At 36.0% G+C, this 16,185-nt stretch overlaps 1 protein-coding gene across 9 annotated transcripts in view; it reads right to left on the minus strand.

Annotated features, from left to right (window-relative positions):
- Positions 1–16,185, minus strand: part of dtnbb (dystrobrevin, beta b) — a 62,790-nt gene that overhangs the window by 18,085 nt on the left and 28,520 nt on the right. For 6 of the 9 annotated variants that reach the window (XM_067455379.1, XM_067455378.1, XM_067455377.1 and 3 more), the window contains exon 11: positions 4,131–4,205. The exons of the other annotated variants lie outside the window; for them this stretch is intronic. In XM_067455379.1, coding sequence (XP_067311480.1) covers positions 4,131–4,205 — 75 coding nt within the window. The remainder of the gene's footprint in view (positions 1–4,130; positions 4,206–16,185) is intronic. 9 annotated transcript variants of the gene reach the window in all.

The following is a 16,185-nucleotide window of genomic DNA, read 5'->3' on the forward strand; positions in this document are numbered from 1 at the left end:
TGACATTTTAATTTTGGTATAAACTATACTATTATTCACTAACGACATACTATCTAACTTAAAGCTACACTGTGCAACTTTTTTAGTTTATTCTTAGCTAAAAACACTTAGTTTTTAAGTTTATAATATGCCATTGAAAATACATACGGGTGAGGGGTTCGAATGCTGGTCGCCATGTTGCCCCTCCATCTTGAAAGTACATAAGCCAAAGAGGGACATACCCATAAATTCAAGCTTCGCCTTTCGCGTTTTAACGTCAAACTGGAAGCCATGTTAATTTTGGACTAAATCGGCCACCGTAGGATTTAAAATGAAATCAGAATTGAGAGGAACAGAAACTAATATTCACTGGATAGTCATATACCATTTCACAGCTAGATGGGGGAAAATATCACACAGTGTAGCTTTAAATTTACGGTTATGTCCCTCTTTAGCTTATGTACTTTCAAGAATTTACGGGTATGTCCCTCTTTGGCTTATGTACTTTCAAGATGGAAGGCCAACATGGCGACCGGCATTCGAACCCCTCACCCGTATTTATTTTCAATGGCATATTATAAACTTACGAGAATACTTTATTATGTGAAAGAAGTAAATATACATTAATGAGCACATATATTTTTGAAAGAACTAAGTGTTTTTAACTAAGAATAAACTAAAAAAGTTACACAGTGTAGCTTTAACCTGTTGATAAATGGACTGACTGTATCCTCAATAACAAAGCAATTATAATTGACCTATAAGACCGGGAATTGCATTCATTACAGATTTTGTTAATGCATTTGCAGCATTACCGGATTTACATAATTCCTTCAGTAAATGAGGTATTAAAACAATGCAGATAGCACGTGCAAATAAACTACCTCTGGATAACCTTGGCTGTAACCCAGCCTGAGATGCACCGAGGCTTCACAGACAGCAGCCAATTTCTCGACCGAATGCTTTTAGTCGTCTGTGTAATATCACTGGTCTTGATATCGACTGCTAAAATCATCACGACACTAACAAATATAATCAACTGTGGCGGGTTGAACGCAACATAATTACATAAGAATGCTGAGGAGCACTGCTTGTGTCCCTAACATCTCCATTTTGGCAGACTCCAGTAAACAAGAGTCGAGACGTGAATTAAGTGAATTATTATTCTGCATAAATTTCTGGCGCCCCAGGCATTACCAGCACTTGACATCCTACTCGTATAAACAGTGTGTTGTAACGTACGATTGTGATATTGGGTGAAAGGTTCAAGCAGAGAGACTGACAGTCTGTGTCTTTGATTTCATATGCAGTGGCACGTTATTGACGGAAGCGCAGATGAAACTAACATGTACAATCTCCCCAGACCACAGGGTCTACAGGGCCTCATTTAAATGTGTCGTATCTCCGACTGCCTGAGGTTAAAGAGTCCAGTAGAGTCAGCTCCTTTAAAACTGACTATGATCATTACGGTAAGGGACTTCATGTAGGGTGAAATGTTTACCCGTCCACTAGTACTGCCTCGATGCTAGGCTATATTTAGAGCCGAATACACAATAAGCCAAGCCCTCTCTCTGCAAAACATGTCACATCTGGTCCCTTTAAGCGATTATTCCGTCACGACACGCGTTGCTCCGAGACTCGATAAGTATTTTAGCATTCACCAGATATTAAGTACTGTCAGTGGCCTGACACAATGACAACAAATGTAACGTTTTACCTTCCAATATGTGTTCAAATGAAGGCAGACGGCACGAGAAATCCTGTGAAAAACAGGCTGCTTTGGCAGTGGCTGTAAATAAATGGGGAATGGTGGATCATAAAGACTGAGATTGAATTTTCAGCTGATGGAAATGTTTGCGCCGGAGCTCACCAGTATAATAAAATACAAAATGTGGCGCAATAAACCATGGGTTCCTGCACAGTATGTTTTTCAAACAAGTATATCAAACCAGGGTGTGAATTATGAGAGTTTGAAGGGTCTGACCCCCTTAATTAAGCTCTGAACCCAAAAGAAGTCAAAATAAAGACAGGGTTAGTTTAGTTAACTAAAACTAAAGCCATTAAAACATTTTGTTACTTAAAATATACAATAAGCATTAACTAAAAAAAAACCAGGCCTATAAAAATTATTATTTTATTTCAGGTAGTTGTCAAGGAAACACTTCTTATTTTCATTTAGTTGAACTTGATATACTAAAGATAACTAAAACTGAAGGGGAAAAAAAGGTAATTATATATTAATTAATATATAGACCTTAAAAAATAAAAATTAATTCAGAAAAAACGACAAAAACTTGCTAAAAATGTAATATATATATATATATATATATATATATATATATATATATATATATATAAAACCCTTCAGTTATCTTTAATATCTTTAAATATATATTCATAACTAATTCTAATAATTAAAAAGTCAATGGTACTAAAATAAAACTGATTAAAGGCTAAGGGGTAGATCACTTCAGAATGAAATTGTCCTAATAACTTACTCACTCCCACATCATTCAAGATGTTTATGTCTTTTTTTTCTTCAGTCGAAAAGAAATGAAGGATTCTTCCATTCCAGGATTTTTCTCCATATAGTGGACTTCAATGGGGTACAACAGTTTGAAGGTCAAAATCACAGTATCAATGCAGCTTCAAAGGGCCCGACACAATCCCAGACGAGGAATAAATGTCTTAACTAGCGAAATGACCGGCCATTTTCTATAAAATAAAAAAAATTGTATATAGGCCTACTATTTGAATTTTAACCACAAATGCTAATTTGTGTACAAATGCACATATTAATGCTTTTTGCTCTGATCTGCAATGCGCCACACATTATGCCATCATCACGCGTCAACATGATTTTTTATATTTTATAGAAAATGATCGATCGTTTCGCTAGATAAGACCCTGTTCCTCATCTGGGATTGTGTAGAGCCCTTTGAAGCTGCACTGAAATTGCCATTTGGACCTTCAAACCATTGTACCCCAAGTCCGCTATATGGAGAAAAAAACATTCATTTCTTTTTGACTGAAGAAAGAAAGACGTGGGGGTGAGTAAATTATCAGGAAATTAATTATGCAGTGAACTAATCCTTTAAAATGTGTATTTTGTTTCTACATATAAATGTATATTTACATTTTAACTGAGTTGTCCAACTAATTTGTCTGAATATATGACAGGTGTCAAACAACTGAGAGCATTCTGTTGAGTATATGACAGGAAAAAAACTGTCATTAATACTTCTTTATTTATGTATATAATAGCACCCAAGTGGTTTTCTTTCGTCTGCAATGGTAACCATTTGGTACAACATTTGGTAACCATTCAGTTTTAGTTAGACTGTCAAAATATCTTACATTATGTTTCACAGAAGTCAGTCATTCAGTTTTGGAACAACATAAGGGCGAATAAACAATGACAGAACTTTCATATTTGTGTAAACAATGGCTGGGAAGATTTACATTTTGAACCTTTCTATACTTTTCTATACAATTTTAATCTTTTCCTCACATAAAGATTTGATTTGGCTAAACATTTTTTTTTTATTCTTTGGAACTTTAAAACACCTGTCCTATTTCACTTTCATTGTATGGAATTGAGCAACATGAACATTGGACCTAAAATCTCTTTGTGTTCTACTGAAAAATGAAAGTCCAAGGGATCTGGAAAGACATGAGGGTGAATAGAAGAAAACCTCACAATGCCAGAAAGACAAGTGTTAACTGACTACAAACGAAGGCATTTGTCTTGGGACCCTGGGCATGTGTCAACAGCACAAAACAGAAAAAGCCATTCTGACCAGCTCTCTATTTACAAGATAAGGCTCTCGCTCCATCAGAGTTTATCTTCCGGATCACCTTTGGGCTGCTGGCCAGCCCAGGAAGCGCAGAGGGTTCGGAGACAGCAGGCCAATTTCTCGATTCAATGCTTTTAGTCATCTGGCTTTGAAAAGCAAACGTTGAATCTAATTCTGCAGCGATGCAATAAACATGGAAAATAGTCCACCCAGAAAAAGATGCTACAATCTTCTACTCATCCGCACGCAGCATAATTTCAAAACAAGCCATTTTACATAACAGGCTTAAGTGGAGGAGCCTGAAAAACACACACACAATCAGCATGCAGACAGAAGCCTGTATGGAACGCTTACCTTTTTGAAGGCGTGGGCGTCCCGGAGGAAATGAGAACGGTATCGTTCATGTTGCTGGCCACTGGCCTCAGCTGACTGCAAAATTATAGAGTTTGAGTCAAGCATAGCCACAAACCTATGCCGCTCTAAGCTCTCCAAACGCACAAGGGGGCATCAAACCGCTCTAAGGAGTGATGTTATTTTTAAAGTGCACGTTAAACTTCCACATCATAATCGCCTTCCAGATGCACACGTTTTAATTTAATGCTATTTGCCCAAACTTAATTAAGTTAACAAGATGACAAAAGGGTTTAGAGGAATTCTAATTAAAGCTGAAGAAATCCGAGAAGGTCGGGAGAAACAGGGGGATGACATTGCACAAGGTAATTTGTGTGTAAACAGTGCCACAAAATCCATCTGGACTCCATGCCCGCCAGTCCTGACGTACACACATGATAGATCATTTTGTTTAATTTCATAAGGTTAATACCCAGTTGTTATAAAATATTGACATTATAATCCGTTTTGACGGCACACTCCCATCGCAATTCACGGTTTTGTGAATTTGTGGCTATTTTGCATAAAACTGTACACTTTTCGTAAGAAAGTGTGCAAGTGTTGTTTTTTTAATCATGAAAATCACTTTGTGAAATGGTTACATTTTCTCATGAGATTCTATTTATTTATGCACATACAAAAACAGACCTTCTGAAACGTCCCTTCCTTATCTCAGTCACTAGCCTCTTATGTTCACTTTCCCTATTTTTTACCTCTATTTAGGATTTTTCCTTAAAAATATGCCCACAAGGTCATTTGCGACTTATTGATAGAGATTTAAGAAAAAGGGTTTGAAAATGCACTCAACCAATTCCTGGATAAGCACACGTTTTATATCCACTATAGAATTTGCCAGAACTTTTCCCTGACTTTTTAGGATTTTTTTCCAAGCCTGCAAACAACAAATTTAAAATCCTTGATATTTCCAGGTTTTCCATGACTGTGGGAGCCCCACAATTCAAATGAAAGAAGGATGTCGTTTCTTAATTCAGTCGATCGGAGGGTTGGTGCATTTGTATTACTGAGACGTACTAATGTTAATTTTCCTCGAGGCTGCTAGCTTCATGTCACACGACTCGTGGAACGCCGTATTGCAATTGGAACATCCTTTTGAGACCTTCAATAAAACAGTTACCAACATCGAGCAAAGTGATCCAACACATGGCAAGAAAATCATGCTTGACATTTACTATAACTGCAAGTTAAAAATACAAAATCTGCTTTTAAAAAAAAATAAAGCTCTTCTGTTCAATGCAATTACTCACCCACCTCCCGCAAGGCAAAGAGTGGCCGTCTGTCAAGTGCCGAGACGCAAGCGGTGACCGCTCTGTCCAGCTGCCTGTCCTGTTCTGTTCTCAACTGAAGGAGCATCTCAATGCACAACACTGCTGCTGTCTCCAAGGAAACCTGACAGTCACGTGACACGGTGACGATCCAGACACACTCTTCCCTCTCTCTCTCTCCTCCGGCCTCCGCCGTTTAGACGCACACACTTTTTTCCACTCAGAAATAGATGCTCTTGCCTAAGAACATTTATATTTCTCCAATCTTTGTTTCCAGCCACCCACATTAGTCATAATCCAGAGAAAACAATCCCTCTTTTCCAGCAGAGAGCTTCATTTACAACACAATTACAATATGGAGTGTTGCCTGCACAGCAAACAATAATCTCATACTTTAAGTGCAAAACTACATATTTCCAAAATTGACTGACTAGCTCTGTATAATGACACATATAAGACATGTTTCAAGCACCAAATTTTACAAGCCTTTTCCAGCCAATCACAAAGTTCTGAAGGAACTGGTACAGATACTCCCAACGCCATTTTATACATCAATAACTGTGATTATCTACACCGTGCAAAGAAATTGGACAGACACTAAATGGCACAACTGTTTAAAGGTCATTTCCGGCAAAGTACATCATAGAATTTTGACGGTGATGTGTGAATTGAAGCAATACAGATATGAATAGCACATGGTACATTCAATTGAACAGGGTAATTTAGCATACTTACTGAAATATATTGAGTTTCGTGTGTGAAAATGACTGGTAGAAATTTGGCTTTGATAGAAATTTGGGTAGCACTTTAGTATGGGGAACAATTCTCATTTTTAACTTATCAGCTTGCATATTGGCTGTTTATTAATACTTGTAAAACACATATTAATGCATTATTCTGCATGACCATCTTCTACACCCCTTAATTTTACCCAATACCAAAACTTAAACGATACAACAACTACCATACTAACTATTAATAAGCAGTAAATTAGGAGCTTACTGAGGCAAAGTCATGGTTAATAGAGTACAGGTATTCCCTATACTAAAGTGTTAACGAAAATTTGTTACAAAACCAGTGGGTTGTAGGAATGAACTTTACAAACTTTATAATCCAGGGTCAAATCAAATCAAATGTGCATTAATGAAGAGTTCAGATGCAAGAGCCTCTAAAAGCGAGACTGGGTAACCCCAGCCGTATCTGCCCGTGATTTTTTTTCACCCTGCAACTCAGTCTGGAAACGTGCATTCATTTTTACTGCTTCTGTTACACTTTCGTGGGAACCAACAGACTGGCTTGTCCACCTGGCGAGCTATTGGCAGGTTTAACATGATAACGGATAGAGAAGCGGTGGGTCGTTACCCGTTGATCACGACTTTTGTGGTCTGATTGGTTGAAGGACTATCCAATTTCATACGGAGTCTTTTGAATTATGCTCGTTTATCATGCCTCTTCTGCATTAGAAAATACGTAGCAAACTGCCCAGACCAATGTTCAATCTTAAATTAAGCTTGGTCTGGTGATAGCCAGACAATCTAAAAGCCACTTTGGTCAAAAATAAGATAACAATAATGAGTCAATGCACATAGTATCAGTTCATCAAATATTTTCACTTCAAACCCACTAAATGCCAGCCTCAGAAGTACCAGTACTTAGGTAGACACCTATACACAGGAGCCTGACAAAAAATGCCTATTTTAAAGAAAAAACGTCAGACGGACTTATTAGAGGCTTTTGCATCTGAAGTCTTCATATACTACTGCAACCCTCCACGTCAGATTTATGGGAAAGTTTGGGATGGTATAATGGGAAACTTTGATGCCTTTCAAATCAATGTGCATATGATGCAATATAATCAGTAAAATGTAACCCCACTGCTAACAGATTCCACCCCATCGCTATGTTACTGTATCTATATTCTTCAGCGCTCATTTGAACCACAAAAGTCACATTTGAGCAAATCTGCAACCAGTTCATCAAGCAGATCAAACCAGGATGAAACCGTCTCCTAAACTTTGATTAGCAAACTTCGCTAGATTCAAAGCCAGAGACTGACAAGTCTTAGATGTCAGACGTGTTACGAATGTAGATTTATTCATCCCGATGTTCTGCCCTCAGCAAAGGGGGAGGCAAAAATCACACGGGCATCTTTTTTATGAGGTCAAATGAATTACATCAAGGGCCGCTCACAGCCACTCTTCTCCTCTGGTTAATTACAATGAAGTGAGTACTTTCACAGAGCCCGAGCTGGAGAAATATGGAGCATCTAATATCCCCTCTCAGCTGAAAGTTATCAATGCGTGACCTGCCTTCCAGACGGTTTATGCCTCTGGTTCTGGGCCCATGGTGCACATCTGCAGTGAAACATCACTGTTTTATGCCCTTGGCTGTTTATTCACTGTCTATTTCAGCTACACCGCACAAATTCATACTGATTAAGCAAATAAAAGAAAGAGGAATGGACTATGCACATTTGGTAAACAAGAGTCTCTCTTTGAATTCAGTATGAAAACTTATTTGACCTTAATGACTTTCTTCATTCTTGGTCTTGTTTTGCTTGATTCATCATCTTGAGCTCAAGTATGTAATGCTAGTTGTAAATAATTGAATAATGTCTAATACTAATTATAAACTAATTCATAGTTCAAAACGTAGTGGCATCTTAATAATTTCAAATCAAGATTTAAAATATATTTTTCAAAAGTTATATTTTTCAAATATCAATTCATAAACATCAATAATTCTTTTGTGGAGGCCCAACACTGCCATTGACTAGGCAGACAGAAGTTTTTCCACATATATACTGTAATATTATTTATTACAAAAATAATATTCTTCACATATAGCAAAAATAAATAATTATTACTGGTTGATTTCACCACACTATTTAAAAAATGTATAAGTAATTTGTCTTCATTATAATATAATAAATATCAATTATTTTTTTTAAATTAAGAACATTTCCTCTATAGACAAGGTGTAATCGAGTCGTTTCATGTATGAATTGCATTTTTTATGTATTTCTGAATTAATTAATCTGAACAAAACAAAAAAGAGTGCCTTAGACAGACCCATTTAACATTACATAAAAATTACACGGACATTCTGTTGACCGTTCAAGAAAACGACATGTTTTGCACCATTTTGTTTCATTTATTTCCACTTCAAATTAGTCACAGACATCTGTCCCTGCCTCAGGTTCAGCATCTCCTAAAGTACTCCATCTGTCTGAAAGATCGGAAAGGCTTGCCTTCATCATATGCCATCAGCTGTCAGAAAAACAACATTCCGGTAGGTCATCAGAAAAATGTATCTCACATTTATCTAAAAAAATAAATACAACAACAACAAAGCTGTCAGAGTCCCTGTGTGTTTTTGATTCATGGGGCTGAGCAGACATGATTCTCCCTTTCTCTGACTCTGCTCTGACCAATCAGAAGCAGGCAGCCTGCAGCTTTTGACAGTGGGATATGGAGGATCATGTTGATGGATGTCATATTGAGGTCAAAGCCAACATGAACACTATGCTGACCAATTGTGAGGGGCAGTAATGGGGCAGTTACGCTGATCTGCCAACTGCCCGCAGTGCAAAAGAAGGTCATAATGGGGCAGAGCTTTAATAATGAGGATTATGATAATAGTGTAATATTTAGGTTGATGAAATTGAAATACGTTTTAAATAAGTAAATAGAGTCTGCCAGAAGGAGTTAAATGGCAAAGTGTAATATTCAGGTTTAAGAAAAATACATGCACACATACAAAGTGTGACCAATAGTAATTTGCATCCCAGTAATATTATATTATTTCAAATTACTTCAAAGTTAAATGTCCATTGAGTGGCACTAAAAATAAGATCAGTTTTATTAAAAATAGATGAACACAATTTTGATGCGTTATAAGCTCCATCTCAATTCAGAGGCTGCATCCTTCAAAGGACAGACTTCAAAGGCCACGAAGGTCAGAACGAGCGTTGTTAAATGGCACGGTCTAGCCTACCAAGGATTGCTCTTGTTGCCTAGCAACTGTGATAGCTACTGTTAGGCCGTGAAGGATCCAGCTGTTGTATCCGTAACTGCACGGGAAACAGAGGCTTCATTTGAAGGAGCCTTCGAATTGGGACAGCCTTCGTCACGCCGGAAGGATGCAGCCTCTGAATTGGGACACGGCTGGTATATAGGCCGACCTGGAAGTTAGCATTAGCCTGGTCCCCTCGACAAAAACCCAATAGGATGTTCTATTAGCTTTTGGATTACTGTACAAAATAAGCTGTGGCTAACAAAAGTTTACGATTCTTACATAATTTTGTTCATCCAGATAAACACCTTTTATGAATTTTCAAGCGTGAAAAAAAGGCTTGAAACAAACTAGACCAGTCACATGGCGTCACCATCACTAAACTTCTGACAATTCTTTCAGTCTTTGTTTCCATGAAAGTCCAGGTTATAATAGTTATATAACACCTTTTTCAAGCATTTAACAAATGCTAACTCATTTCAAGGTTTTTGCCTACAAAATATGTCATCCCTGCACCATTCTATTACGTAGGTCTGTTGTACATATCGCAGCGGTTTGGAAATGAAATGTCCTATTAATGGCACTATAAGTTAAACGTGCTATCAAATAGCATGTTTCAGTCAAGTAACAGGACATTCACTTCTCATCATGCTTTACAGAGGGGCTGAATTTGGAGAGTAAATGTTTAAATAAAGTGCTATTCTATTTACTTTGAGCAAGATGTGAAAATGTAGAGACTTTTCAATGTTTAATGTTCCGTTATGTTTGTATTTAAAAGTTTGTGTAGTGTTTTTGGAGGTTACCATTGTGGTGAAGTGTAGAGCATGTGCTTGGGGTGACAACTTGCTAATAACAACTAAAGATGACTTAATAATAATAATAATAAAAAACTATTTTGGGCATGTCATGGATGTAATAAAATTGGCTTCTGGCTAGCCAATAAGATTTTGTAAAATTATTTATTGTAAGATATTTGAAATGTATTAATAAAACTGGATAACTTGTTATGGGTTTTGTTTGATGTTCATTTTAGATTGATTTAACTTAATATTTTTGGACAAAATTAAGAATTTTCACCTGATTCAACTAAATAGCATTAAATCTTATACTTAAAAAAAAACTTAAGTTTACTAAAATAACCAATGTTTATTAAATTCAACACAAACCAGTTACATGGAACCTGTTGACATAAAATTTGTGCAAAAAAGAATCCAAGTTGTTGCTGTTTTACTGCCTCAGTGTTAATTTCTGTGTTAATTGTTGCAGCAGTGTTAATTTCTGCTGGAAACTGCAGTGATTTGTATGTAGTCTATAGGTATATTTTTACAAAAGAGTTTTACCAAAATGTAGCTAGAGGTATGCATCTTGGTTAGTAATATGTGCATTACTAAGTACAACTAATAATATAATGTGACAACACTGATGAGATTTATCACAACAGAACCATTTCCTTCAATACCCACTATAAGAATGCATTCATCTCTGAAATGAGGCAGAAGCTCAATGGAACTGACCATAATATCTGTCAGAGTCCATAAAAGTGGGATTGTAACATTCCACAGCCAGAGTAAACAGCAAACACTGGAGGCTTGAGATTGATTTAGCACTAAAGAGATGGACTGGCCCGCAGGCACCTCAAACTACATTTAGATAAGTTGGAGGACAACATGTGACAGAAGGAAAAGACAAACAGTGCACAGAGTGCATGTTTAATGTCAACAGGAAATCATTATCTCTTTTTTACTTTTGTAATATTTCATTGGTCTTGTTATTGGAATTAAAGGGGAAAATGTATCAAACTGTTCTAACTTGCTCTGAAATGATTTTGCTTGTCACTTACATAATTCTAATTTAATTCCTGATTCATTCCAAAATATGTCACATTACAGAAGTTAAAATGTGTGGAAATGTACTCCGCATTGTAATCAAGCACTGAGATTCATCTATTCTAATTCAACTCTTTCATATCTCTAATTGTCACATGGCCAATTGAAGAAAGCATTACGAAAGTCTCTTGCTATCGTTATCCATAAATAGGAAGGGTTATTTGAAAATAAATTGCTACAAGTCTTTCACACGAGGACTATTTGAAGCGGATGCTATTCGAGTGGCACAAAGGGATATTTCAAGAGCAGTTTTAATTGCTTAGCAATCTGAATTTGGGAACTATAAATAGACAACGCTGGCAGCAGAACACGGCCTGGCAAATATGCCCTTCGGTCACAGTGAGTTCAAAGGCAATTTCATCATTAAGCCTGCATCTGGGTGGTAATAAGATGGTAACATTTAAACACTCTTTATTAAGACGGATTATTTTTTTCATTGATGTACATGAAATATTGTGTTTAGAATACAATTTAAAACAGATCTAAGGAAACATACACTCCTGTGCACTAAAATTGGCCAAGCCAAAACTGGGAAAATATTTAACTGTAAAAAAAATATTTAAAAAATAAGTTACCTGGTTGCTTTAAAATTTTGAGTTAACTGAAATAAAAAATGTGAGTTAACACAATGAACATTTTTGAAAATCGACAACCTTTATTCAAATATTATTAAAAGATTTTGTAAGCATGGGTAAGTGTGTGTGTGTTTTATTTGTAATTTTATTTGTGATGACGCAGTGAAACATGCCATTTGTGCTATTTTCATGATTTATCACATTTTTATGTGATTCAGATACAATAATATTTTGAGTTTCTATTTATTAAACAAATTTCCTTCATTGTTTGATTTTTTATTTCTCAAAATAAAAAAAATCAATTTTTTTATTTCAATGAACTCAAGGCAACCAGGTTACTTACCTTTTTAAGTTAAACCAACATTTTTTTTTACAGTGTAGTGGTTTTTTAATGGTCTTAACTATTTAGAAAATGAGTCAGAAAATTTTCAAGAATTGCACAAATACTGTATAAGTAACTTAGCACAGAATAGCCTTCCCTTTTGTTTTCTTTAAATGTTTAAGCCATGTGGGTACATTTGCAGACAGATTTTTACAGGGAGAATAGTCAGTGTGTTTCACTCAATGTTAAACAGTTTATGATTAGTGGGATAAATAGTCTCCTAGTTAGTTTGAGTTTAACATGAGACCAAATATTCACTATAGGGCTCAAATCTGGACTCAAAACCAAAACCAAAACATGAGCCTGATGAACTTATTCTCAAACCAAAAACATCTGATCATTCCTCTTTATAACAACTTTTAATTGTGGGAAGCAAGCCATTCTGTGATATTCTCCTGTACTCCAAAGCATTAAATGACTTTCAAAGTGAAGTAGCTCACTTCAAAGTGAAGACACCGCTTCCACCATGCTTCACTGTGGAAGAGATGCATATGTTATTAAAATTCTCAGCAGATTTTCGAAGACACCGCTCTGGAGCGCCACCATGCAACTCGTGTTTTGTTGTTATTCATAACTCCACACACAACTTCCCATATACTGCCAAAAACTTAATTCTGAGACAGCAATGGCTTTTGCATACATTTAAAGTTAGATGCTGTGATAAACCAATATTTAAAAGTGCCGATTAAACACTTGCAGCCTTTGAACTGGTTAAATTTAAGATATTCAGAAAATATATAGGCTATATACGGTATAACTTTATTATACAAAACCATCAAAGTCCACGCACAAAGTTGAGACCTACAGATTATGCAGATAATGGGTACAATAAAATCACACAAAGTCTGACTTTTGTTTTTTATTGTCGATTCACTGGCTTTGAATTATTGTCGAAGCCAGTAAATGTTACACAAGTTCTATTTTATATGACAAGCATGACTGTAATGGCAGGCCTTTAAATGGGACTGAATTTAGAAGCACATCTAATCTTAGAGAGCTTTTCCATGCAGAACATTCTAAAATGTTCTCTGAGAAGTTGCATCTATTTATTCATTACCTTCAAAGAATTGTCACTAAAATATTAAAGCTAAATAAAAAAATGGAAGAAAAAAAAAACAATCAAATATCGTTTTTTGAAACGGTGTGATGAAACGGGGCGCGGCACGGCTGCTGACCCAGTGCTTCTCCGTTCGTTTGTTTGTTCTGTGAATTTTCGGCATTTAATCGTGTGTTTACTTATGTTTTGTTAATGTCCTTGAGGCAATCAACATGGAAATGGATTACTTGCGTGCAGTGGGGATCTTATTTATTCTATATGCTGTCATAAGAGAGAACTTTGCCCTAGCCGGGAACAATGAGGGAAGTAAACACCACCCAGCAAGCAATAGCCGTCATTTCACCGTCTAGGTTATCTATAGACCTGATATAGTCCGACTATGAGTAGACCACTTTTAGCCAAAATAATCTTGAATTTGGTTACATCTAATTTTTGTCCAAACAACTTGTGAGATGTATGATATTCCATCATGTAAGCAAAGTTTACAGTGATTACAAAGTGTTTGGTGTCATTTCTTTAACATGATATGTGCATAGGCTATGTGTAGCCACGGTTTAGCTCCTATACAGACCGGCTATTCGTAGCCCACTTTTAGTCAAAAGACAAAACTGATTAATTGTAGTTTTTGGCAATGTAGCACATGATATGGTTAATATTACATCATGTTCGCATTGTCAATAATATCTGCAAGATGTGTCATTTCATGTTATGGTCTATCTATAGCCACGGTTTAGCTCTGAATTGGACGGGCTATGTGTAGACTGCTTTTAGCCCATCCATTTGTAAACATTTGAATTAGTTTTAGCTTTGCTGTCCCGCATAACATTCACTTAAAATGTAAGACAGTCAAAGAAAATCGTAAGCTAGATATAGTTGAAAAAAAAAAAAAAAATACAACTCCCAACCGCTAGGTGGCAACTGTAGCCTGTGCTACTGGCAACGGCAGATATCGCGAAAAACATTTCTGTCGGTTGGAGTGGATTGTTTTTTACACAAGAGGAGGAGAACGGAGAACAACAACGGGCAACAGCAAACGTTAAAGGACATGATTTGCCCTTGTAAGTATCTGTGTTTTCGTTTTGACATATGCTCATTATATACATTATTTGTTATCGTGTATGAATGGTGAGATTTTAGCTTAGTAACATTATAGAATGAAGCCATGTGATTAGCATGCTACATGTGCACCTTCAAGGGGATAAACATGAAACGTGCAACCTATAATAATTTGTTATGAAAGCCACACATATCCTTTTACTCTTTGGATCACTATATGAAAATATGAGTCTTTGAATTGGCAAGGCAAAATTGAATGGCATATTTCACCAAGCCAAACGTGCTTTACATAAAACATAAAATTAACATTGGGGAATGTAAAAAATCAATATAAGAAGACATTGTTCTATAATAATAAAAAACATGATAACAGGAGAGTAAAACTTACAGTGCAGTGTAAGAAATGTATCATTATTCCTTTCCAGTTAATATAAGGCAGTGGCAAACATTAAACCCTGATTTTTAAAAAATGAAGAGTTCCCACAGGACTGCAGGTTTTTCTTTGAGTTTGTTTAAGATATGTTATGTATAAAAACTGAATTGTGCTTCTCCATGTTTAGTTTTGACTCAGGGGACAGAAAGCAGACCTGACCCAGATGACCTGAGAGGATGGATCATAATGCGACAGACGATCAGAAATTCACTTTGGCCTTAAACCATTCAGTGCTTTTCCAATCATCTACCTCATGGTCCTAATGCAACATAATGGCTAAAATATCTTTAAACCCAAACATTTAAATTCTGCCATTTACTCGCCTTCAAGTTGTTTCTTTTTGTCTGTTGAACACAAAAGAAGATATTTTGAAGAATCTGGGTAATCAAAAGCTTTATGGGCCCTATTGACTTCCATTGTATTTATTTTCCTACAGTGAAACCATCTGATCAAATGATCAACCATCAAATGTCTGGTTACCAACATTCTTCAAAATATATATGTGTGTGTGTTCAACAGAAGAAAGAATCCCATACAGGTTTGGAACAACTTGAGGGTGAGTAAATGATGACTCTTTAAACATGTCACATACATGTATCTTAACCTTTTATAGCCCAGCTCTAGTGCGCATCCAAGCAAAAGAGAATGACTTCATCACAATTACTGTAAATAAAGTAAACAATTATGATGTCAACAATGCTTTTCTTGTGCAACGTTTTGTTTCTTATTTGGCAGATGCCATGATGACCGACTTCCCAGCGGCAACAGAGTTTGTTGTATTTTTTTATTGTTTATTATATTACGTTGTTAATATTCCATATTTCTTATCCTAATTTTATTTTTAATTTTATTTTTAACATTTTATTTGGTCATTTTTATGTTTTGATCTTTTAGTATTATCTTAAGTTGTCTAGGTTGTGAATGTTCTTTTTCTAAATAAAACCTTTATATTTAATGTGTTTGGATGGATTGTTATTTTTTAGAACCTGTTATATTTGAGTGAAAGAATCCTTTAGCCATTTTATTGTCTATTAAATGTATATATTAGTCATGTGTTAGCCGTCTATTTGATGACTAGTCTATCCTTGGGCTATGGCTAGACGTCTATTAGATTTTCACTGACAGCCCAAATTTAGCCTTGATTTAGCCTAGACCCATATTTGCTGTCTATTAGACGTATAGATGTAGTCATTCAGTAGCCGTCTAATCTTGGGCTATGATAGACGTCTATTAGATTTTCACTGACAGCCCAAGTTTAGCCTTGATTTAGCCTAGACGTCTGGGCTGTGTTTAGACGGTTATTAGACGTCTTTTAGACGCAAAATTGCTTGCT

Source organism: Pseudorasbora parva, chromosome 10, assembly GCF_024679245.1.
Source record: "Pseudorasbora parva isolate DD20220531a chromosome 10, ASM2467924v1, whole genome shotgun sequence".
Classification (NCBI taxonomy): domain Eukaryota; kingdom Metazoa; phylum Chordata; class Actinopteri; order Cypriniformes; family Gobionidae; genus Pseudorasbora; species Pseudorasbora parva.